We start from the raw sequence: 24,093 nt of genomic DNA, 5'->3' as shown, positions 1-24,093 counted from the left end.
ATTGTCAAATTGTGTGATTTAACGTCAAATCGTTAATTGCGAGTCTCAGTGGGAGGAAAGCAATTCACCTTGGCAGCCCAGCCGGCCTGGTGTATTGAAACTAAGAATGACTAACACCATTCGGAGGGACAAATAAAGTTTGTGTTGCATTGCAAAGAATATTCGATGTTCATTCGTATCCACTCAAGTTGTCCTTGTCACAGGTTGTTTTCCAAGCTCTGGACCAAATCCCAATCCTCTGGCTTTAGGTGCTCGATGGTTGGCATATTCCGACAACAAGGTTTGTCTCTTCATCCTGTGCACACTTCATAAGATAGGTGTTGGGGGAGTTGAGGTGGGGGTGAAGCCATCATTTACACTGTATATATCATCAGATGTAATGCAAATAAATTAACAAATTGTTATTTTTAGAGTTCCTGTGTTTGTGTAATTGTGTGCATTTCCTGCACCTGTACTATAATCCCATCACACACCAATGTTAAACATGCGAAGTACGAGACATATTCATTTGGCAACGAAGGCTATTTCATTGTCCAATCCAGATCCATGATCTGCCTCTTATGTAGCTAATCCGAAAACTAAACGGAAGCAAAAAGTTAGTACATACATATCAAAATTCCAGGGTTGATTCCAACGTGTGTCGCAAAAGTTCCTGATTTGTGTCGTATATTCTCCGTTCCGGCAGCTTGTGCAGAGACATCAGTCGTACGGAGGTGTGAGCGGGGATGCCGTGCAGTCGTACACGGCTACGGTCATCAGCGCCGCCAAGGTGAGTTTGTAAGCTGTGTTACCACCCGGCTGCTCGACCGGTATTCGTTTTCTCACTCTTATAGCACGTTTATTGTGAAATTTCATCAAAACCCGTTGGTGTCAAGTGTGCTGAATGTAGACACTGAGTCGTCCATTTTTATTGTGTAAGGAAAAGCAGAAGTTTATTTTATGCATTAAAGTGCATGTTGAGTTCGGTGCTTCATTTTTTGAATCAATTCAATATAAATCTCCTATGCACTCGTGGAAATGGTGATGTGTTTACCGCCGTAAAAAGACAACATGTTGTAAAATGTAATGTTATGTTTATGACCTCGATAGCACCTTTTGATGCTGTCACTCCATTTTATTGTGTGTTTGATTTGTATATTTATGCAGACCATAAAGTCTGGGTTGAGCCTGTTTGGCGAAGCAGTGGGACGCCTGACCAGCGGCAGATCACTCAGCTCAAGCAGTGAGGAGGAAGGAGCTATTGCTGCACCAAGACGGCAGCCCCTTACCCAAGGTGTCGTCACCATCACTGACATAGAAAGGGCGCAGGGCCAGGTGAGCGGTCAGGATTGCTGAAATACTAGTGTGGTATGCTTACACATTGTAAGGAATAACTAACCATGCTTCATACGTCGGTACATAATAAATAGAAGCTTTATGATTATAGGCAAACATCACCGACCTGCTGCTAGATATAAATTTAGGTTTATTTATTTATTTTATGGATGCTTTTACAGTTGTTTTTTTTAACGTAAGTTTTCATTTATGGATGCTTTCTAATGGTTCTGTGATATAACCCGGTGTACTGGCTTCGATGTCCTTTGGCACAGCAAATTTTAGCTTTCTATGATACCCGGAAGGTGCCGAACATTAATATCAGCCAGTCGGCCAGTCAGTCAGTGGTTAGAAAGAGCTTTATATGTTGGATGCCAAATGTAACTCGATCAAAATGATAAAAGCAGAAAATCAACTTGGAAGTAAGGAAATGAGGGTTGGGGTTTCTTTTCACCAATTATGTATGAGTACTGCAATCACCAAAGCTACCCTTAGACGATACCAAAGAGTTGACTGTAGTCTCATTTGCTCATTGAATGTATCATATTTCTGAATGTATCAAATATTTATTGGCAAAGCGTTGCTTCGTTAAGTGGACATGGCTCTCTCCAATGTTTGGCACTGACGGATTTATTAGGATTTCATAGTCATACTGCCATACTGTTAAGGCTAACCCCCGCTCTAGCGGGGAAAATGGCCTTAAAATGATAATTCATTCATTCATTCATTCATTCATTCAGTCAGTCATACTGCCACTCCAGTCTGTCATTATGAAACTTGAGAACATTAGAAGAGTATGTATAGTCATTCACACCTACCTTGTCCTGTATCCAGTCTTAGAATACCTGGCATGAGGCATCAAAAAAACCAGGCAGTATCCCAAAAAAACAAACTAGTGTATACAAGGGGCTGTGCGCGACGAAGCCGTTATCTTGAATGTCGCACTTGTGTCTTGCTCCAAGTTGACCCATGTGCGCGACGAAGCCGTTATCTTGAATGGCGCACTTGTGTATCGCTCCAAGTTAACCCATGTGTGTGACGAAGCCGTTATCTTGAATGGCGCACTTGTGTATTGCTCCAAGTTAACCCATGTGTGTGACGAAGCCATTATCTTGAATGTCACACTTGTGTCTCGCTCCATGTTAACCCATGTGTGTGACGAAGCCGTTATCTTGAATGTCACACTTGTGTCTCGCTCCAAGTTAACCAATGTGTGCGACAAAGCCATTTTCTTGAATGTCATACTTGTGTCTCGCTCCAAGTTAACCCATGTGTGTGACGAAGCCGTTATCTTGAATGTCGTACTTGTGTCTTGCTCCAATTTAACCCATGTGTGTGACAAAGCCGTTTTCTTGAATGTCGTTATCTCTTAAATAACGCACATGCCCAGTCTTGTCAACTTTGTCAACCACAAACCACGAACGCCGAACGATGAAAATTTTTTCTTTCAGAACAACTGAAATCTGTGAAACGGTTCTCCAAAGACATTGAGTGCACATTCGTGCAAGGTAGACAAACAAAAACAGACAATATAAAAATCGACCTAAATGCAACAAAGCATCTTACAAATAACATGGAGTAAAAGAGGGCTAACAAATTTGTCATAAAAAATGCGCAAAACAATTACCAAAGAATACCTGCGTAGAACGAGGCTGATCCTGAAAACATACCTCTCCCAAAGAAACAAAATCAAAGCCATAAAGCAGCGAGCAGTACCTGTGTTCCAGTACAGCTGCGGAATAGTAAACTGTGTGTTTCTAGTTAGTCTTGGTTTGTAATTCGTGCAAACTTGTGTGTAATTAGTCGTTTTTTGTTTGCACTGTGTGCGGGGCCTGGTCCCTTGAGGCTTCCCTCGCCCCATCGGTATTTTGTAAACTTAAGTTAGTTCTTTCGCTGTATTGCTTTTTTCTTTGATTTTCTTTTCACCCCCTACCTCCCCAAAACATCTTACCATTTGTTTAAAGTCTAAAATACAAAAAAAAAAAATTTTTTTTATAACAAGTCAGGAGACGACGATGGTTCACGAGCAAGCGGTATTCAATGACAAAGGACAGACTATAACCGAAACAGGCCCGGACTGGGGGGTCAGGGGCCCACGTGGCAGGTGTCGGCCCCCGACATGCGGTGTACATGCCTATTTACAAAGGGCCCCAGTGCGCTGTGTGCGGAGGCCTTTAAGAGCCAGCTGTATGTAATTGTGTGTGGTGCTGGCCCGGAAATGTCAAAACGAAGGTTACTGACCTTGAAATGAGATAGAAAATAATGTATAATCAGTTATGAGGTTAGTTAGCTACACAATACCAAAAATTCGGGTCGATTCCAACAACTTTGAAAATTTTACCTTTGTGACCTTCAAAGGTCTTAGGTCGAAGATTCTGAAATTTGTTGGAAAACTTGTATTTCATGATGTATGTGATAATATAAGATCATGTACGACATTTCACCCTATCAGGAAGCGAACAATGTAATAAAACCATCAAAAATCGACTTTTCTAAATTTCGTGACCTTGTGACCTTGACCTTGGGGCGAAAATGAAAATCGAGCTCCGTGGAGCTAGACACATGACATTGGCCTAACCAAATACCGAAACCCCTGTCAGATTACACCAAACCCCTCGGAGAAGATGTAGCTTGAACTCGATTACCCCCTAAAAATACATCTTTTTCGGGCGTGGCTCCGCCCACAATGGGCGCAATACGCCCACTCTCGGCAGGACACAACTAGATCATGATATCAACCTCCCACCCAAGTTTCATCAAGATCGGATGATATCATCGGGTAGTTATGCTGCGGACAGACAGACACACAGATATACACCCATGACGAATATAGTGGTCACTCTATTTGATAACTCGTGAACCAATAATTTCCTTCTCGCTTCGCGGTCCCCTCCTCCGCCCACTGTGCTGTCTCGCCCCGCCCCCTTTATCTCCTTTTTCTTCGACCTCTCCAGCCGTTGCTCATCTTTCCAATTCTAGTTTCCACCATACTCATTCAACCCTTTCTCCTTCTTTCTCAGATCCATGCCCTTTACGTCAGGGAATTTTCCCAGATAGTTTTCACGGTTTTGTTTTAAAATGTTTAAATATGTTTAAACTTTCCCCTGCATCGTGTTATTCAGTGTTATATTACAACACGTTGTTCTTCTTTCTACTTCAAAGGCTTTCTTCAATTTCCTCATCAAATTATTCCATTCCAAAAAAAATTTAAATCTCTTACAGTTCTTCCTTTCTCCATTCTCAGAACTCACCTTCATTCCACCACTCCTCTATCGATTTCAAACGGATCTCTGACTTGAAAATCACAATAAACCCAGTTTGTAATAAATGTTCGTTTTTCATTAATCGTCCAACACTTTCTAAACACCCTCCTCACTCTCCCATTCAAATCTCCCCTCGCCCCTCCCCTCCAAATCTCCCCCCTTGCTCCTCCTCTTCTAATCTCCGCTCCCACCTCCCCTACAAATCTCACCCCTTGTCCCTCCTCTTCTAATCTCCCCTTCAAATCTCATCCCCTCACCCCTCTCCTTCAAAACTCCCTCCTCACCCTTCCCCTTCAACCCCCCCTTCACCCCTCCCCTTAAAATCTCCTCCCCCCTACCATCTTTCTCCAATTCTCCCCTCTCCCCATCCTCCTCAAAGCTGCCTCCTCCCCGCTTCCTCTCCCTTCCAACTCATACCTCAACCTCCTCCAACCTTCTTCCTCGCTCTGCGCCCCCTCCAACAACACTTCACTATGCCTCATCCCATCACCATCAAACCTTTTGTCCTCCTCATCCTTCACTTTCTCCTAGCTCTACTGAAATCTCTGACACACTATCAACAGCTCTCCCTACCTCCCCCCTCTCCCCCCTCTCCTCCCTCATCTTACCCTAACCCTCACCTCCCCTTTCCTGTACCCGATGCTCCCCCTCCCTCTTCCTTAACGGTATGGACCTCAAACATCTGGGGCCTTCGCTCAAACCTGATTGATCTCTCCATACAGATTGCTTCTGACAAACCAGACTTGATCTGCTTAACAGAAACTTTCCTCCTTCAAGATGTCTCTGATTCCTTAATATCTCTCCCTGGTTACTTCCTCCTCCGGTATGAGAGACCTGAGCCTCGTCCTGGTGGTGGGGTTGCTATCTTTATCAAAAACTCTCTTCCTCACTCTCCCTGCACTGCCCTCTCTCCACCCCACCCCCAGGAGTACCTCTGGCTACGGCTTCCTCTCTGCTCCCACCTCATGTTCATATGTGTTCTGTACCGTTCTCCAAACAGTGATGACTTCATTTACACCTCGCTGTCTGACAACATGGACCAACTTATATCCACTCATCACAACTCTCTCTTCCTCATATGTGGCGACTTCAACTTTCATTATGCCAGCTGGCTGAGTGTGGGTACCTCTCTCACCTGCCATGTCACCTCAGCGAAGGACTTCTGCGACCAACTGGGATTGACACAATCTGTCAATTTCCCGACCTGGATATCAGTCAACGGAGCATCTTCTCTTCTGGACTTGGTTATGACAAACTTCCCTGCGAATGTCTGCTGCTCTTCTGCTGCTCCAATCGGTTCCTCTGATCATTTGCTTGTTAAAGTGGACATCTCCCTGGCCATTCTCAGAGAGCCTCCTCAATGCCAGTGAGTCTGGCTACAGATTGTCAGGGACTGCAAGCAGCCATCATTCTTCAGCACTGGTCTCCCATATCTACTACCCCTGATATTAACTCATCCTGGGAATTCTTCCACAGAAACCTGCTCTCTCTCATGCACAGATTCATCCAATCTCATCTTCATTTATCAGCCATTCCATGTCAAATCATCAAAGAATCTGCCGTCATCTCTCAGATTTTTGTAAAACTTTGGGAACCAACTGGGACCCATGAAAAACGGCAAGAACTCAAATATTTTTGCTAACAGCCTCTTAATTAGTGAGATACAGACTAACGAACTTTGGACTAATTAGCGCGACGTCGCGAATTCAAATGGCCATATCTCTAAAAGTCTTCTGAGAGAGCTGGTTTTGGTGTCATGTTAAAGGTATTTTCATGCCCTATGAATTTGTCTGGGCAACATTTTCCTACCTCCAACCACAAAAAAGTTATCACAAAATATAAACTTCAATCGTGAATCCAAAAGAAATGTATCCTTCAAATTTCCTCAAATTCATCCCAGAGGTACCTTATGATGTCAAGAAGCTTCCACATAAATTTTGTGATGGGCACTCCAATAGTTTCTGAGATATGAGCAATAATGTACATGTACGTATGGCATATAGGTTCGAAAATCAGCATTTGTAATGTATTATACAATCAATAAGTGAGTTCAAGTACACAGTGTTCACTAACCTGACTTAGGTTCACTAACCAGTGTCACCGATTTTCTTGGTTTTGGATTTCACATATTTATCTGCAGCAAGTCTCTTTTTTGGAATAGGTGATTCTCCAATCAATCCCAAAGACTCATTCAGTGTATTCAGTTCCATTTCAGGAGAATGAAATTCAAACTCCCCTGAACTGCCTGGTATTGGTGATTCACCTCCACCATCATTGTCCTCACTACTGCTAATAGCGCTGCTGGTCACTGGTAATGGTATTTCACTCTGAGTCTCTACCACACCTGGTTGTCTTTTTGCCAGTTTCTTACGACACTGGGTACAGATTTTCTGTGCACTTTGCAGTTTGAGGCTTGGATGAGCGGCTATGGCTTTTTGGCTAACAGCTCTCAAGCCAGACGACTTTGGTTTTTCATGAGCTCCAAAGGGATTGCAGCAGGATTTCTGCTTCAAGATGAACTTTTCCTTGGCAGTCGTCATTTTTCTGCAGCTCCTTCAGAAGTGAACTGCCAATTTCTGTTGGTGGCAGGCCTAAGCATTACACTAAGCCAACTTGGGCTTTCCCTGGGGATCTTAGACTGTGAAAGTTGCATCACCTCGAATTACCCACATGGGAAATCCCAGTTGGAATTCCCCAGATGAGAATTCCCCTCAGGCCCAGTTGAAAATGAAAGTATATGATACTTCAAAGCAATTGATGGTTGTTCCCTGTGTTCCCTGTCATGGCTAGGTTAGAATGATTGTATAATACATTACAAATGCTGATTTTCGAACCTATATGCCATACGTACATGTACATTATTGCTCATATCTCAGAAACTATTGGAGTGCCCATCACAAAATTTATGTGGAAGCTTCTTGACATCATAAGGTACATCTGGGATGAATTTGAGGAAATTTGAAGGATACATTTCTTTTGGATTCACGATTGAAGTTTATATTTTGTGATAACTTTTTTGTGATTGGAGGTAGGAAAATGTTGCCCAGACAAATTTATAGGGCATGAAAATACCTTTAAAATGACACCAACACCAGCTCTCTGGGTGTTATACTTTTAGAGATATGGCCATTTGAATTTGCGACATCGCGCTAATTAGTCCAAAGTTCGTTAACCTGTATCTCACTAATTAAGAGGCTGTTAGCAAAAATATTTGAGTTCTAGCTGTTTTTCATGGGTCCCAATTGGTTCCCAAAGTTTTACAAAAATCTGAGAGATGACGGCAGATTCTTTGATGATTTGACATGGAATGACCCTTATCCAACCCTTCTTCCTACCTATGGTACACTGAATCCTGTTGTAAGGCAGTTGTTATGAAACAACTTGCCTTATCTTCCTGGATAACAAATCTGACAGCAGGCAACACCACCATCTCAAATTGTCCCCAATCCAAAACCATGATCGTTTCTACCCTTGTTACCCCCCCCCCCCCCCTATCCCACCCCATTCTATCCTACTCTAAAATTTCCATTTTTTGCCTTCTGAGACTTTCCATCTGTATCCATCTTGTCCGCCCCTTGCATCTTCGCCTGGCCCTCATTCCTCTGCACACCCTTTGCTTGTCTCCCTCGATCTTGGCATCTACTCTGCTGTTCTCTACTGTTCCCCCCTCTCTCTACTGTTCCTTTTGCATCCTGTTATGTCCTGATCCGTTCAGTGTACTAGCTTTTCCATGAGCCTCGACTATTGATACAAAAAAGGCAGAGAGAGGAATGCAAGAGCAGTAGAGCAGATTTTTAGGACTCGTGAGCTGATGCCGTCCGAACCAGTCGCCAAATCAGAGTCAAGGGTTTGACAGAAACTTCTCAACATTCTCAGGTGCAAAAGACAGAGTCCAGGAGAAGTTGGGTACAACAGGGAAGAATGGGTTTCAGACCAGTTCGGATTCAAACCATCCATTCGTATTTAGACGAGGTCCTCATTGGTTCTTATAATTTAACTTCCTTGCACCTCATTGCCTTTCCTGTTTAACCCCCTCACACTACATTTGCTTCTCTTAACAGGTTTCTCTGTTGCGACATTTTTATTTTTATTCTTTATGTTTCACTTTTGCAATTGTTTCTCAATTAGGTATATGGAAATGAAGAAAATGTAAAATGAAAGGTAATATTCCTCCACACACATTGTATGCCTTTTTGCCCCTCCCCCTTCTCTCCTTCCATGTTGCACCTCCTCTCTTTACTCCATGTAGGTTCAAGTCTCTAATGACCACGAGGGGGACGCTATAGTTGCACATTTTCCTGCCCATGATCACAGGCCAATCTCAGCACTTGCTTTCGATGCCAGCGGTAAGTTTGTTGGACATCCTTTTATGCCTGTCATGTTTTCATTTTTTGTTTTGTGTTGCCTTTGTTACTTCTACCTCTCATATCCTATATTTTTATTCTCCAATTGTCGAATCTTATTCTTCCTCAACTTTGTTTGTTAGTACACAAGGAAAGCTTTGCTTCTACACAAGTTGTTCCCTTGGGTGTTGTTTGCCATCCCGTGTAATGCTGGGTGATTTAAAAAAAGCTCTTGCACTCGAAGCAATTGCCTCACTGCACATTATTTCATTTGACACCATCTTTGATGAAATACCATAAATAGATGCATTAGTTCTTTATATCCAGGTCCATGAGATTTGACGATACAGGAGCGGATCATGGAGGGGAGGGAGCTCCAGGGGCTTAGATGGACCACCCCCCCTCCATCCACCACTTTTTCTGGACATAAAGAAGGAAGAGGGAAAAGAAGAACTGGCAATCGTGCCATGTCTGACGCAGAGCATACAAGTTTATATTTTTATACTTTTCATGCCATTAAATCTGATTACCACGAATCTCATCTTGTCCGACAGTCTTGTTTTACCTTACTGCTCTTCTTTGCTTTCTGAGGAGGTTATAAACACCGTCTCCCTCTTATACGGTATCCATGGTCGTCTTATACATCTCTCATGACATTTGAACCACGACCTGTGAACCTACCATATGCGTTTCTCAAATATCCGCAGTTGTTCTGGACTTTGGTAATTCCCAATCTTGGTGCAACCCACTTTCGATAATTGTACTCCGCCCCTCTCTCATCCATCTCCAAACGCTGCATGACGTCATCGCCGGGGGCCCAGCAATGATGTGCGCTGAAAGGGAGTACTCAATTTTCACTCCGGTTTCTTGTTGCCAATCCTGCTGTTCATCTTTTGAGAATGCTTTAAATGTGTGTTTCCCTATTGCGCTGTTCATCTTTTGAGAATGCTTTAAATGTGTGTTGCCCAATCGCGCTGTTCATCTTTTGTGAATGCATTAAATGAATGTTTCCCAATCGCGCTGTTCATCTTTTGAGAATGCATTAAATGCGTGTTTCTCAATTGCACTGTTCATCTTTTGAGAATGCTTTAAATGTGTGTTTCCATATCGTGCTGTTCATCTTTTGAGAATGCTTTAAATGTGTGTTTCCCTATCGTGCTGTTCATCTTTTGAGAATGCTTTAAATGTGTGTTTCCCTATCGTGCTGTTCATCTTTTGTGAATGCATTAAATGCGTGTTTCCCAATCGCGCTGTTCATCTTTTGAGAATGCTTTAAATGTGTGTTTCCCTATCGTGCTGTTCATCTTTTGACAACACACACACACACACACAACAACAACATGCATTTTAAGGCCATTTTCCCTGCTAGAGCGGGGGTTAGCCTTGCGGTCCCCATGACAATCTTCTCCATTTTGCCCTATTTTCTGCATCTCTCCTTGTTAACCCCCTTGCCCGCATTTCTTCTTCCACCATCTTTAGCCAAGTCTTTCTCGGTCTTCCCCGTCCTCTACTTCCTTCCACATTAATTTCCATGACTCTTCTCAACCAGTCACTTTCATCCTTCCTCAACACATGACCAAACCAACTCAACCTGTTCCTCTTCACAGCATCAATCACAGGCAATATTCCCATCATCTTTCGCAATTCATCATTTGTCTTCCTCTCTCTCAACGATACTCCGCACATCCATCGAACCATTCGCATTTCCACCCTTCCCAGCCTTCGTTGCTGCTCTACGTTCATTACCCATGTCTCGCTCCCATAAATCATAACACTTCTCACACATGCAGCATACACCTTTCCCTTCAGCTTCAGCGACACTCCCCTTCTCATCAGCACGCCACTCAGTTCCCGAAACTTCTTCCATGCACATCTCACTCGAGCAACCGTTGCCGAGTCTGATCCACCTTTTCCATTCAGCATGTCTCCGAGGTAGCAAAATGTTTTCACACCTTCCAGCTTCACGCTGTCTCCAAGATCCAACTCAGCATTTACTCCATCTGCAGCTCCCTCTGTGCACACCTTACATTTGAATGTAGCTGCCACACTGGTAAATGACCCTCTCAGACCACTACATTTTTGATGAACCCACTCAGCGCACATTGTACATTGAATGGAGTTCACGCCGACACCCTTCCTGCACACAGCACACGGCCACTTCCCAGTTCTTTCCACCTCACCACATGCTTTACCACTTGCCATCACCTTCGTCTTTCCGATATTCACCTTCAGACCTTTTGTCTCCATACATTCCTTCCACTTGTTCATCTTTTCCTTCAGTCCATCCATACTTTCCGCAATCAACACCAGATCATCTGCATACAACAACTCCCACGGTAAACCCTCCTTTACGTTCTGAGCCAGCACCTCCATCACAGCTACAAATAGTAGTGGACTTAGTACCGACCCCTGATGCACTCCCACCTTCACCTCAAACTCACCACTGTTCCCGTCCTTCATCCTTACAGCTGAGCGCGCTCTTTTCTACATTGCCATCACTACTCTGATCAACCATTCCTCCACTCCTAACTTCCTCAATGCCCATGTCAATACTTTGCGTGGAACCCTATCGAATGCTTTCTCCAGATCAACAAACCCAAGAAACAACTTCTTCCTCTTCTCCATGTACTTCTCCTGCAACTGCCTCACAATGAAAAGCACGTCTGTCGTTCCTCTTCCTGGCATAAATCCAAACTGCATTTCGTCGATCTTCACTTTCTTCCTTATCCTCCTCTCCAACACCCTTTCCAATACCTTCATTCCATGCTCCAATAACTTTATCGCTCGGTACGAGCCACACTCCAGAGGGTCACCTTTCCCCTTGTATAGAGGGACGAGGGTACTCGGTTCCCAATCCACTGGAATGCGGCCTTCTTTCACCACCAGATTACAGATCTCTGTCATTCTCTTCACACCCCAACTTCCTGCTGCCTTCAACATATCTCCCACAACTCCCGTCGGCCCTCCCGCTTTTCCACTCTTCATTGCTTTTATCGCTTCCTCAACTTCCTTCTCAGTTATCTTCTCTGCCGGTCCTAAAACTGGGTTACTCTCGATGTTGCCATCCCATTCATTCTCTGTATTCAACAGCATTTCCATATATCTTTTCCATCTTCCTTTAATTCCATCTGGGTCGACAACGATTTGTCCCACTTCATCCTTCAAGCAACTCACCCCCATCACATCACACCTCTCTTTCGCTATCTGCTTTGCAATCCTGAATACTGCTTTCTGACCCTCTTCCGAATCCAAGCGTTCTCCGAACATTTTCCTACATGCCTCCTGCGCCTTTGCTACCTCTTTCTTTGCAGCCTTCCTGGCTGCCTTATAACTTTCATGCTCTGCTGTTTCTGCTCCCGTACCCTTCGCCTTCTGCCACTCCTTGAACTTCTTCCTCTTCTCGTCAATCCTCTTTCCAACTTCATCATCCCACCATCATGTTTCCGAGTGCCTCGGTGGTCCTTTTGTCCATCCACATACCTCACCAACGGCTCCCAACAGACTAGCTTCCATTGACATCCAACCACTTTCAAGCTCAACCACATCATCCTCTACCCTACTCAGCCTCTCTTTTAATGCCTCCCTTACTGTCACCTCTTTCAACCTCCACACCTTCATTCTCGGTTGGTACTTCACCCGCAGAGCTCTCCTCGCACCTTTCACCCTTATGTCGCAGACAACCAAGTGGTGCTGTGAAACAGCCTCCTCCCCTGGGATCACCTTTGTGTCCCGGAGGTGCCCCCTATCTCGCCTACGCCCCATCAGGTAGTCAACGGTTGTCGTCGACCCACCTGACGTGTATGTAACAAGCTTATTATCCTCTTTCTGGAACTGAGTATTACAAATCAACAAATCAGCTCCATCAGCAAACTCCAAAATCCTTTCACCTTATCCATTTCTCACACCATATCCGTAACCCCCATGAACTCCCTCAAAACCATCCATACTCCTTCCCACATGTCCATTCAGGTCTCCTCCTACCACAACAACTTCCTCATCTTTCACGTTTTCCATCAGCTTCTCTATCGCACACCAGAACTTGTCCTTCTCTTCATCGCTCCGACCAACCTGCGGAGCATATCCCGAGATGACGTTCACCAAGAGCTTTCCAATCATCATTTTCACCATCATCAACCTATCACTCACTCTAGTCACACTCACCACACTGTCTACAAACTCCTCAGAAAACAGCACACCAACACCATTCACACCCTCCAGGCACCCTTGCCACACAAACTTGTATTTCTGTCCCTGCCTACCCTTCACCATTCTCACACCACTTCCCTTCCATCTCGTCTCCTGCACACAACATATGTCCACTCTTCTTCTGACCAATACTTCCACCACTTCTCCTGATCTCCCTGTCATTGTCCCTACATTCCATGTCCCAAACCTCAGAAACCGATCTCCACTTCGGGCTGCACCCTGCCCATATGTACTTGTAATTGTCATGGTTCTCTTTTTGAGGCAATGTTTTTATGGCCGGATGCCCTTCCTGACGCCAACCCTCTTAGTCGTCTCTTACGACACGCAGGGATACGGTGTACCTATTCTGACCAGGGTCCACACTGGGAAGCGTTTAAAAACATGGAAATTCTGGGGGGGGGGGGGGGGGGGGGTGGAGGGCGGCGTCAGCATCACGGCTGCGGTTTAAACATATTCCAACAATATCCAAACAGAACCATGAAAACCATGAAAAACAATCTGGGAAAAGTCTCCAAGCGAGAACGTGGATTTGAGAAAGAAGGAGCAGAGGCGGAAGAAAAATGAGATACAGGGGGTGGGGCACAAGTCGAGACGAGGAGGAGAGCGAACAAGCACGTGTCCGGGAGGAGAGAAATAATCAATATAGAATTCTTTGTCTATCCGTTTGTCCTGTTTTTAAAAACAACGGACAAAGGGTAAGATGCCCGCGAGAGGCAGGGGGTAGAAAAGAAAATCAAAGAAACAAGCAAATACTATGAAGGAAAGAACTTACACTCACAAAACACCGACGGGGGGAAGGGAGCCCGGAAAGACCAGGCCGCGCACGACGCGCGAATAAAAAAACGACCAATCACACAAATCCGCAACAACCACAAAACCAAAACTAAACAGAAACAACAACACACACACAACAAAACAACCAGCGGAAACCCGACAAAGACACGAATGGGAAAACACTCAAACTTCGATGCCATGGAGAGATCGAAGCAAGCCTCGTCGCCCGAGGGACCGGAAGTATATTCTTTTGAGAATGCTTTCAATGTGTTTCCCAATCTCGCTGTTCATCTTTTGTGAATGCATTAAATGCATGTTTCCCAATCGTGCTGGTCATCCTTTGTGAATGCTTTAAATGTGTGTTTCCCTTTCGTGCTGTTCATCTTTTGAGAATGCTATAAATGTGTTTCCCAATCTCGCTGTTCATCTTTTGTGAATGCATTAAATGCGTGTTTCCCAATCGTGCTGATCATCCTTTGTGAATGCTTTAAATGTGTGTTTCCCAATCTCGCTGCTCATCTTTTGTGAATGCATTAAATGCGTGTTTCCCAATCGTGCTGTTCATCTTTTGAGAATGCTTTAAATGTGTTTCCCAATCTTGCTGTTCATCTTTTGAGAATGCATTAAATGTGTGTTTCCCAATCGCGCTGTTCATCTTTTGTGAATGCATTAAATGTGTGTTTACCAATAGCGCTGTTCATATTTTGAGTGCTTTAAATGCATGTTGCCCAATCACGCTGTTCATATTGTTGCGGATCTCCTCGTCGGCCTTCTCCCCTTCACCATGGGGGGGATTAGTCCCCTTGTCTTTGACTGGCCGACGGGATCCGGGGCTATGACGTTCCTTCCGGGCGGCGTTAAATAGGGTTGTAGGCCGAATTCCTATTACCTAAGTACCAACGCCGCCTAGGAAGCAAGGAAATAAGCCCCGCCCGAATCACGGTTGTAGGTGGAAACGCCGAGCGGCAGCGAGCCGTGACCCAAGCCGTTAGCAATGGCTAAACCCGATCCGAGCGGTTCCTAATCGTGCCACGCTTACCCAATGGAGGAAATCACTGATACGGTCGAATCAGGAAGAAACAAGGAATAACAATTGGTTTATTACACTATGTACAATGAGAAGAAGAAGAACACACAGTGCAGCCTTATACAGTCTTATACTTATCCCAGGACACGGGCCCGTTTCACACTCGGACACACTCACACGGGGATTGCAGATGGTCAGGTTGATGGTCCAGGGATGTCCAGGCAGTTCGCTCCGGTCCCCGACTCGCACCGCGAAGAAGATGGTCAGGGCGGCAGAAGCTCCCCGCGTGTCGTTGGCACGGATCGGACAATTACGGGGCGAACTGTAAGCTGGGCTTGGTGGTTACACTTGCGGTCACGGCCGCGTATGTAATAGATGAACAGGCGCTATATGCGCTCCCAATACAAGTTCATAGGAGCTCCCAATACAAGTTCATAGGCGCTCCCAATACACATTCATAGGCGCTCCCAATGCAAGTTCAATAGCAAAGCGCCTTTCCCGCAGAAGTCCCGACAAGGCAGTCCTTCGCTTCAGTCCTCCGACAGTCCTCTTCATACGAGCGCTGTTGCGTAAGTCCTCCTTAGCACGCCCTTTCCCCACGAGTCCTGTTTAAGGGCTTTGTGCGTGCGCTTATATAGGCACGCCCTTACCATGCCCTGTCACGCCATGTCACCCGAGCCCTGATTGGCTGGTGGCCCTTACCGCTGCTGTCTCCCCCGCTTCAACCTCGACGCCGCACCCCTCCCTCTATCAGGCCTACCTCGTGTCATTCGACTAGTGAGCATCCTAATGCGAGGTGCAATAGCCAAAATGGGGCGCGGGATGGATTCTGCCCAACGAGGTAGATTTGGAGGGTGGAGGCAAAATGAACGGGGCCTATCTTATTTCTTTTACACAACGCAGATGATACTAGGGAAATGGCCTTATACTCACATAGACTATGACGTAACTAATATCCTAAATGGGCCTACGTGTTGCTTGTGGACTAACTAGGGGGCAAACCTTTAACCTTTAATGATGTTATATGTACACTACTCAAAACCGCAACAATATTTTGAGAATGCTTTAAATGTGTGTTTCCCTATCGTGCTGTTCATCTTTTGAGAATGCATTAAATGTGTTTCCCTATCGCGCTGTTCATCTTTTGTGAATGCATTAAATGTGTGTTTCCCTATCGTGCTGTTCATCTTTTGTGGATGCTTTAAATGGCGTGTTTCCCAATCCTGCTGTTTATCTGGTGTGAATGCATTAAATGCGTGCTGCCCAATCCCGCTGTTCATATTTTGTGAATGCTTTCAATGTGTGTTTCTCAATCGTGCTGTTCATCTTTTGAGAATGCATTAAATGTGTGTTTCCCTATCGCGCTGTTCATCTTTTGTGAATGCTTTAAATGTGTTTCCCAATCGTGCTGTTCATCTTTTGTGAATGCTTCAAATGTGTGTTTCCCAATCTGGCTGTTCATATTTTGTGAATGCTTTAAATGTGTGTTAACCAATCGCGCTGTTCATATTTTGTGAATGCTTTAAATGTGTGTTTCCCTATCGTGCTGTTCATCTTTTGTGAATGCTTTGAATGTGTGTTTCCCAATCGCGCTGTTCATCTTTTGTGAATGCTTTAAATGTGTGTTGCTCTATCGTGCTGTTAATCTTTTGTGAATGCTTTAAATGTGTCCTGCCCAATCGTGCCGTTCATCTTTTGTGAAATGCTTTAGATGTGTGTTTCCCAATCATGCTGTTCGTCTTTTGAGAATGCATTTAACCCGTGTTTGCCAATCGACCCGTTAGCGGATTTTGTTGCAAGTTGTGACCACAGTGCGGTCATTGTTGTTATTTTTACCTCCGCAGGAGGAGATGGTATTGCATTTGGGTCCGTTTATTTGTCTGTCAGCACAGAATAAATATGATTTTCTCGGCAACCTTTGGTCCGATTGACAGGAAATTTCCACCATAGGTGCAACTCCACCTGTATAATTTTTAATGATAATTTTGACGTCATAGGTCACGTGGCATGGGCGCCATCTTGGAAAAAACCGAAAAACTTTGCACCTCTATATCTCCGAAAGCTCCGCATAGAAAAAAATTGAGACATGGCTCATTATAAAGAACTGCCAATGGAGAATAAAATATGTTAATGATGATGTCATAGGTGCCTCCATTATGACGTCATAATTTGACAAGTACAAAACTTGTTCCGATCAAGATGAAATTTCTTGAGCGTCATTTAGGGATACATTGATGGAGAAAAAATAATGATGACGTCATCGGTCACGTGGTTCGACCGCCATATTTGTTTTTAACACAAAAGCCTTAAAAACCACTGAAAACACATCCTGGCAAGGGTCTGCAATCTCTGATTGCTCTTTCTAGTTTATTACTGGAATCTAGGTGCTCTGGTTAAGTGACATATTTGGGATGATGTGGCGATGCCTCAGCTCTAATGTAAACGTGTGTCCCTAATGTTGGAAACCCATAGTGTGACCATGACTCCTTCTTCCTCTCCTTTTCTCAATTAATCCTTCTGCTCATATGATTGCGTATCTGAGGCTCAGCGGTTAAACTGGAGCTCTACCTGTCGGTGATCGCATTGTCGATCTGTTGTTTGAAGGATTGAGTTGGGAAGGGTTTCTGGTGTGTATTGCACTTTCTGGTTTGTTTCCTTGTCCAAGGCATGCTCTTAGTGACCGCTGACTGCCAGGGCCACGACTTCCATGTGTTCCGCATCTTGGCACATCCACTGCTCGCTGCACAAGCTGCTGTGAGGCACCTGTACACGCTTCATCGAGGAGACACCGAGGCTCAGGTATGTGTGCACAACATCGTCCTTTTATCTGCTGTCATACGAGTGTATGCATGTGACGTCTCTGATGACTGCTTACCATCTCCTTTGTGTTGATGAACTCTATGGAACGTTATTTTCTAGATCGACCCATATTGATCTGTTGTTTTAGGTTCAGGACATCACAATGAGCCAGGACAGCCGCTGGGTGGCTGTGACTACTCTGCGTGGGACCAGTCATGTGTTTCCCATTAACCCTTATGGAGGCTCGCCATGTGCGCGCACTCATCTCTCGCCTCGAGTTGTCAACCGGGTCAGTCGCTTCCAGCGCAGTGCGGGTCTTGAGGAGATTGAGGCCGATATAGCAAATAAACCAACTGGTCGTAGCAACAGCCCAGTACCAAGTCTCAGCCCTTCACCTTCTGCCTCACCCTGTCACAGTGAGATATTGCTTCCCACTGCTACCTAAGGCTCAGCTCTGCTTCCTCACATCATTGCTCTTGAATAATTTTAATGCTCATTTAACTTTGGCTTTCATCCTCACACTCAATCCAATGCCTGCACGTAGGCCCATAATTGATGTAACATTCCTATGTTATACATCGATCGCAGCATGTGTTTTTGAGTTTTTACTTTGTCATATTTTGTTTTAACTAGTGAGGTACCCGTGCTGGGCATGGGTGGGAGGCCAGAAGCAAACAGACAATGCAGAAACGGCGAATGCTAAAGCATGAAACCAATAAATTCCACATTCCTGTAGCACCTTCAGTCGCACGTCAGACATGGACAGCAAGTTTATGAAGGACTTCATGAAAAATGTACCCGTTCGCAAACAAATGGGTATGTTTGGTCCATACCCAGTCAATGGCGAATCTGCATATGGTGATCTGCGAATTTCATGTTTAGAAAGTAGAAACCATCACGGCATTCCGTCATTCACTTGAACTCAATATCTCTTTTGTCATTCCAAACAGCATAACTCCAATCACAAATGAAATAACATTAATATAAAAAAAAAACTTTTAACAACATTCGTGACATAAACAAATGTTTAAATCCTGATGTGAAGTTCCGTCCGGGTGGGTGAACACAATTACGAATTCAAAATCGTAATTGTATTCACTCAATTCCAATCATCAATTGATACTTTAATAAAACGATTAACACGATTAACGTTTAACGATTTAACATTACGATTGAATGACGGTTGTATTGGGATATTATCAAATCCGCGCATTGCCGTCATCTGTCCACTTCCGCATTCGCGGCAGGTTCATAATTCTCATCAAAATCTAAGCAGTATTTGTAGAATTTCAATAAAAGCCACATCACTGTTCATATCGGTAAATATTATTCCATCGTGTTTGGAAAAACTGGAAAATTGGAAAATTGGAAAAACAATATTATAGCCTATTTTACTCCAGGGGGTTCCAGGATTACCCACCCAAAATATCGTTGCGATCGGTTCAGCCGTTTTTGCGGTACCTGGGAACAGACAGACAGAGACAGACAGACATTTGGTGAATTATAGTAAGATGAGTACAAACTTCTCCTCAACAACTTTAGAAACAAAATGTATTCACACGATATCCATTTGCTTATTGATGGAGAAGTATTTTAACAGTTTGGTGTGAGGTGGCGATCCTCCAATACCTAAAAGCACTTTCTGTGTTTCCCTTTTTCTTGTTAGGTCGGCTTGCACGACAAGAATCCTTTGTAACCGCATCAATAACAACCCGGGAAACCCCCGGCTGCCTCCTTTCCCACACCGATGACCATTGCACCTCTCATACCAAGTCCGACAGCCCGTGTCTCTCGGCAGGGTCTCCAAGTCCCCGGGGTGTGTATCGAGGCTTTTCTTTTCACCTTGACCTCTTGCTAAAATCCCTGGAGCCGTTTACAATTGTCTGCTCAAATGTTGAGCTGCCTGTATGGTGACGTACTTGGACTTGCTTCTGTCTCTCGCACCTGGTTTGGGTTCGATTTCCATTGCTACTCACTCTCTCTATCCCACCCCTTTCGAGTGTGGAGACTAGGCCAAACGACCCCTATATGAGTTTAGTGAGGCCTCTGTCCTGCAGTGGACAGAAATGCACGAAATGGGTGCGGAGTTTCTATGATGCACTATTGACCTTTATCTATCTATTGATGTGTTGTCATGTGCAGCGGTTTTCAATGCCCCAAAAAGTGTAACTTATAATTGCTGTTGTCTTAACCTTTGAAATGGATAATTGCACTATTGAAGCGAGTGGGCCTCACCCCCTTTATTATATAATTTATTATAAATAGACAAGAACAGAGAGTCAAGAACACTAAGTAATAAAATGTCCCATTACAATCGTTAACGATAATACTGTGGCCCAGTAGGGGAAGCTAGAGGGCAAGGAAAACAACTGAGAGGGGTTCAGGCGTAATATGAGGAATCTGGGAGTGCAAGGCAGCGATAACAGTGAGAGCTGGGTTAGCAAGTCCAGGGAGAGGTGAACATTTTCAGCGAGGTGTGTTTCAAGAATTGTGATGGTGATTAAGAGCCGTAGACACAATCTGGAGATCTTAGACCGGCAGAGAGTACCTGAGGGAGAAACCCTGAGGGCATCCACAGTACAGTGGGTACAGGTAGAAATAAGACAGAAGTGGCACTGAATCCTAGGACTCGTTCCCTCTCTTTCAAATCCTCATTCCGGCATCTGACGTTGCCTCGACTCTGCTGTTGTGACTTTGCCCGACATCTTGTATCTCTCTCTCACTCACTCACTCACTCACACACACACTCTCTCTCTCTCTCTCTCTCTCTCTCTCTCTCTCTCTCTCTCTCTCTGTCTCTGTCTCTGTCTCTCTCTGTCTGTCTCTGTCTGTCTCTGTCTGTCTCTGTCTGTCTCTCTCTCTCTCTCTCTCTCTCTCTCTCTCTCTCTCTCTCTCTCTCTCTCTCTCTCTCTCTCTCTCTCTCCCCCTCTCTCTCTCTCCCCTCTCTCCCTCTCCCTCTCTCTCTGTCTCTGTCTCTGTCTCTCTGTCTCTCTGTCTCTCTGTCTCTCTGTCTCTGTCTGAATGGATCCTTAAATTGCATCCTTAATGTTAATTAAAACGCATCCTATTCAAATAACTTTAACACATTGATGATTTGGCGATTCGGCCCATCTTGCCTGCTCTACATCAACACCACATTAATCCAATCGATTGATTTATTGGGGGTTTAGGGAGAAGAATATGGCAGGAAAGGATGTGTGTGTGTCTGTGTGTCTGTGAGAGATATGTATGATATGTATAATGTGTTTGTACAGTCGTGACCAAAAATATTGGCACCCTCGCACTTTTTTCAAATAATTCACCATTTCTTGCAGAAAATTGTTGAAATAAAAAAATATTTTGGTACCACATATGTATTTATTTTGTTTGCAGTGGAATGAAACAAAAAGAGCTGAAAAAATTGCGAAATCTTAACCTATTCCACACAGAAATCTGAAAATGGCCCGGACAATATTATTGGCACCTTTTATAAGTTGTTAGAAATAGACATTTCAAGCAGGTGATTCTCCTTTACTTTGGAATTGAACTCACCTGTGGTGAGTTGCAGGTGCCTGCAATATAAAAATCACTCATTCAACTAGTTTGAATCGAGAAAAGGAGTCATTCTGCTGTTTTGCGTCACTGTGTGTACCGCAATAAGCATGGAGAAAAGAAAGACAACCAGATAATTGTCTGAGGAGGTCAGACACAAGGTTTTTGACAAGCATGAACAATCTCAAGGCTACAGGTCCATCTCCAGAGACGTTGATGTTCCTGTGTCCACCCTATGCAATGTTATCAGAAGTTGAGAGTTTGAGACCCATGGCACTGTAGCCAAACTCCCTGGACGTGGCCGCAAGAGAAAACTTGATCGAAGATTGCAGCGAAGGATTGTTCGATGGTGGACAGAAAAAGCACCTCAATCAACTGCCAAACAGATTCAAGCTCACCTTCAGACACAAGGTACGACAGTTTCAACTCTCTCCAACCATCACCAACTCAATAGAAGGGGGTTCTATGGTAGGAGACCCAGGAGGACCACACTGCTGAGAGAGAGACATAAGAAAGCCGACTAGAGTTGCCAAAGCACACCTGAACAGGCCAAAATCCTTCTGGGAGAATGTCCTGTGGACAGATGAGACTAAATTACAGCTTTTTTGTAAAGCACATCATCTCTATGTTTACAAAAAACAAAATGGAGCCTTCAAAGAAAAGAACACCTTCCTACAGTCAAACATGGAGGAGGTTCAGTGATGGTTTGGGGTTGCTGTGCTGCTTCTGGCACTGGGTACCATGAATGTGTGCATGGCATCATGAAATCAGGAGATTACAAGGCATTCTGGAGCGCAATGTTCAACCCATTGTCAGAAAGCTGGGTCTCCGTCGAAGATCATGGGTCTGGCAGCAGGACAATGACACCAAACACACTTCAAAAAGCACCCAGGAATGGTTCAAGACAAAAGGCTGGACTGTTCTGAAGTGACCAGCAATGAGTCCAGATCTAAATCCCATTGAACACCTTTGGTGAGATCAGAAAACAGCAGTTGGGAGAAGGCAACCTTTAAATCTGGGAGAACTGGAGCAGTTTGCACAAGAAGAGTGGGCCAAACTGCCAGTAGAGAGTTGTAGGAAGCTCATTCATGGCAAAAGGAAGCGCTTGACTGCAGTTATTTTGTCCATAGGCCGTGCTACCAAATATTACGTCTTGGGTGTCAATACTTTTTGGGGGGAGTGGGGGGGGGGGTTAACTCACATTCCGTTGGGGCTTCCTGCCAATCAGCCCTGCTAATCCTACTAGCTGCGGGTCTTTGCCTTGCTTCGACTAGGGTTGATCTGTTCCTTGTCCTGCTGCTACAGGCGACCTCCACCCCATTACAATGTGGTTCCAGGCCATGACTGTTTTAATTGACTGCTCCTCATTCCAAATTTATCTCAAGTGTTGAAGCTTCTCATTATCACCACTAATTTCCCCCCTCCAAGTATGTTAACTTGGCTCACATTTCCTCTTTGATATGTTTAATTTTGTCATTAGTCTATTGCATTTTGAGCCCCTTTCTTTTTGTGAAATAAAGAATTGTGGAGACCAAATACTTTTGTCAATTTCATCTTATTTTTAGAGAAAATTGTGAGTTATTTTTAAAAAGTGCAAGGGTGCCAATATCTTTGGCCACGACTGTATATGATGTGTATAATGTGTGTATATCATATGTATAATGTGCGTGATATGTAGTGTGTGTGTGTGTGTGTGTGTGTGTGTGTGTGTGTGTGTGTGTGTGGTGTGTGTGTGTGTGTGTGTGTGTGTGTGTGTGTGTGTGTGTGTGTGTGTGTTGTTGTGTGTCTGCCCTGTAGTGAACACTGCAGGGCAACAAGCATGACCAAACAAGCTTTAACTCCAGGCGTTCAATCCAATAGCGGACCTTTAGTCACGAGGGAAAGGACGACGACGAGCTTACCTGGACTGCTTCCACTCCACGTCTTTGCACCTGTATAATCAATTAACTCAAACTGACACGGAATTAAAATGAACAAAAATACGGCTTTATTGAAGAATGCCGGTAACAGAATAAAACACGGCAAAATAAGATCCTTAAATGGGATGTCCCCACATAGACTCGAATACAGACAAAGGGAAAAATAACTGTGAAAATAAATGCGTTCGTTTGTGGGCACTTAGATCTGAGCAGCTCTTGAACCTTGTCAGCAATCGTCCCGGTTCGTCACAGGCCTCTCACGTCGTTGCGCTGGAACCACAGGCTGCGCTGCTCCGAGCGGGAACTAGACCTCCTTGTGTAGGCCGCGTCTCTCGCTGCCGAGCGCGAAGTCAGCAGGCCGTGCCCGTTCCACTCACCCCCGCTCATCAATGAATTCCCCTCGCTCAGGAGCGCTATGATCTCCGACCGCTCACCGTGAAATCTCGAAGCTGAGCGAGATATGAAATCGTGACCGTTCACCACCAAAGCCGGAAGATGAGAGGAAGTCAAGAGAGACAGCAAGAAGGAGAAAATGTCGGGGAGAGCGTTCTTTTATACTCAAGGCTCTGACGTCATCCGTGCCTGCTCCATCAATCAATAGTCCCAGCTTAGCAGTCCTTGCGCCAATCAATCCCGGACCAATCGCTGCTCTTCGGGGTGTGGCCTCCCAGACCTCCTGTGCCTATGTGCTCACCAGGTCGGTGGTATCAGCGGTAGTTTTCGATGTCCTGCTTCCGGTTGGTTTTTATTTAGTGTTATAAATGCGCGATTTCTTGCTAGGTGAGTGTGCTGCATGTGTCATAAGGAACAGAGGAGAATAACAGAGGCCATTACATACAAGGGATTAATTACCCATAATCCCTAACTAATTAACATAGCCCCACCCTCGTGATGGGAACGAAGATACGCGCTTAGAA

At 44.6% G+C, this 24,093-nt stretch overlaps 1 protein-coding gene across 1 annotated transcript in view; it reads left to right on the top strand.

Annotated features, from left to right (window-relative positions):
- BCAS3 (BCAS3 microtubule associated cell migration factor) overlaps positions 1-24,093 on the top strand; it is a 232,449-nt gene that overhangs the window by 37,081 nt on the left and 171,275 nt on the right. The window contains exons 10-16 of the mRNA XM_078779523.1: positions 204-280; positions 686-769; positions 1,147-1,314; positions 8,827-8,923; positions 17,593-17,726; positions 17,875-18,142; positions 19,393-19,637. Of these exons, the coding sequence (XP_078635649.1) occupies positions 204-280; positions 686-769; positions 1,147-1,314; positions 8,827-8,923; positions 17,593-17,726; positions 17,875-18,142; positions 19,393-19,637 (1,073 nt within the window). The remainder of the gene's footprint in view (positions 1-203; positions 281-685; positions 770-1,146; positions 1,315-8,826; positions 8,924-17,592; positions 17,727-17,874; positions 18,143-19,392; positions 19,638-24,093) is intronic.

This window comes from Myxine glutinosa, chromosome 6, assembly GCF_964187855.1.
Source record: "Myxine glutinosa chromosome 6, kmMyxGlut1.1, whole genome shotgun sequence".
NCBI lineage: Eukaryota > Metazoa > Chordata > Myxini > Myxiniformes > Myxinidae > Myxine > Myxine glutinosa.
The sequence above is the reverse complement of the archived record's forward strand: the minus strand, read 5'-3'. Positions and strand labels throughout refer to the sequence as shown.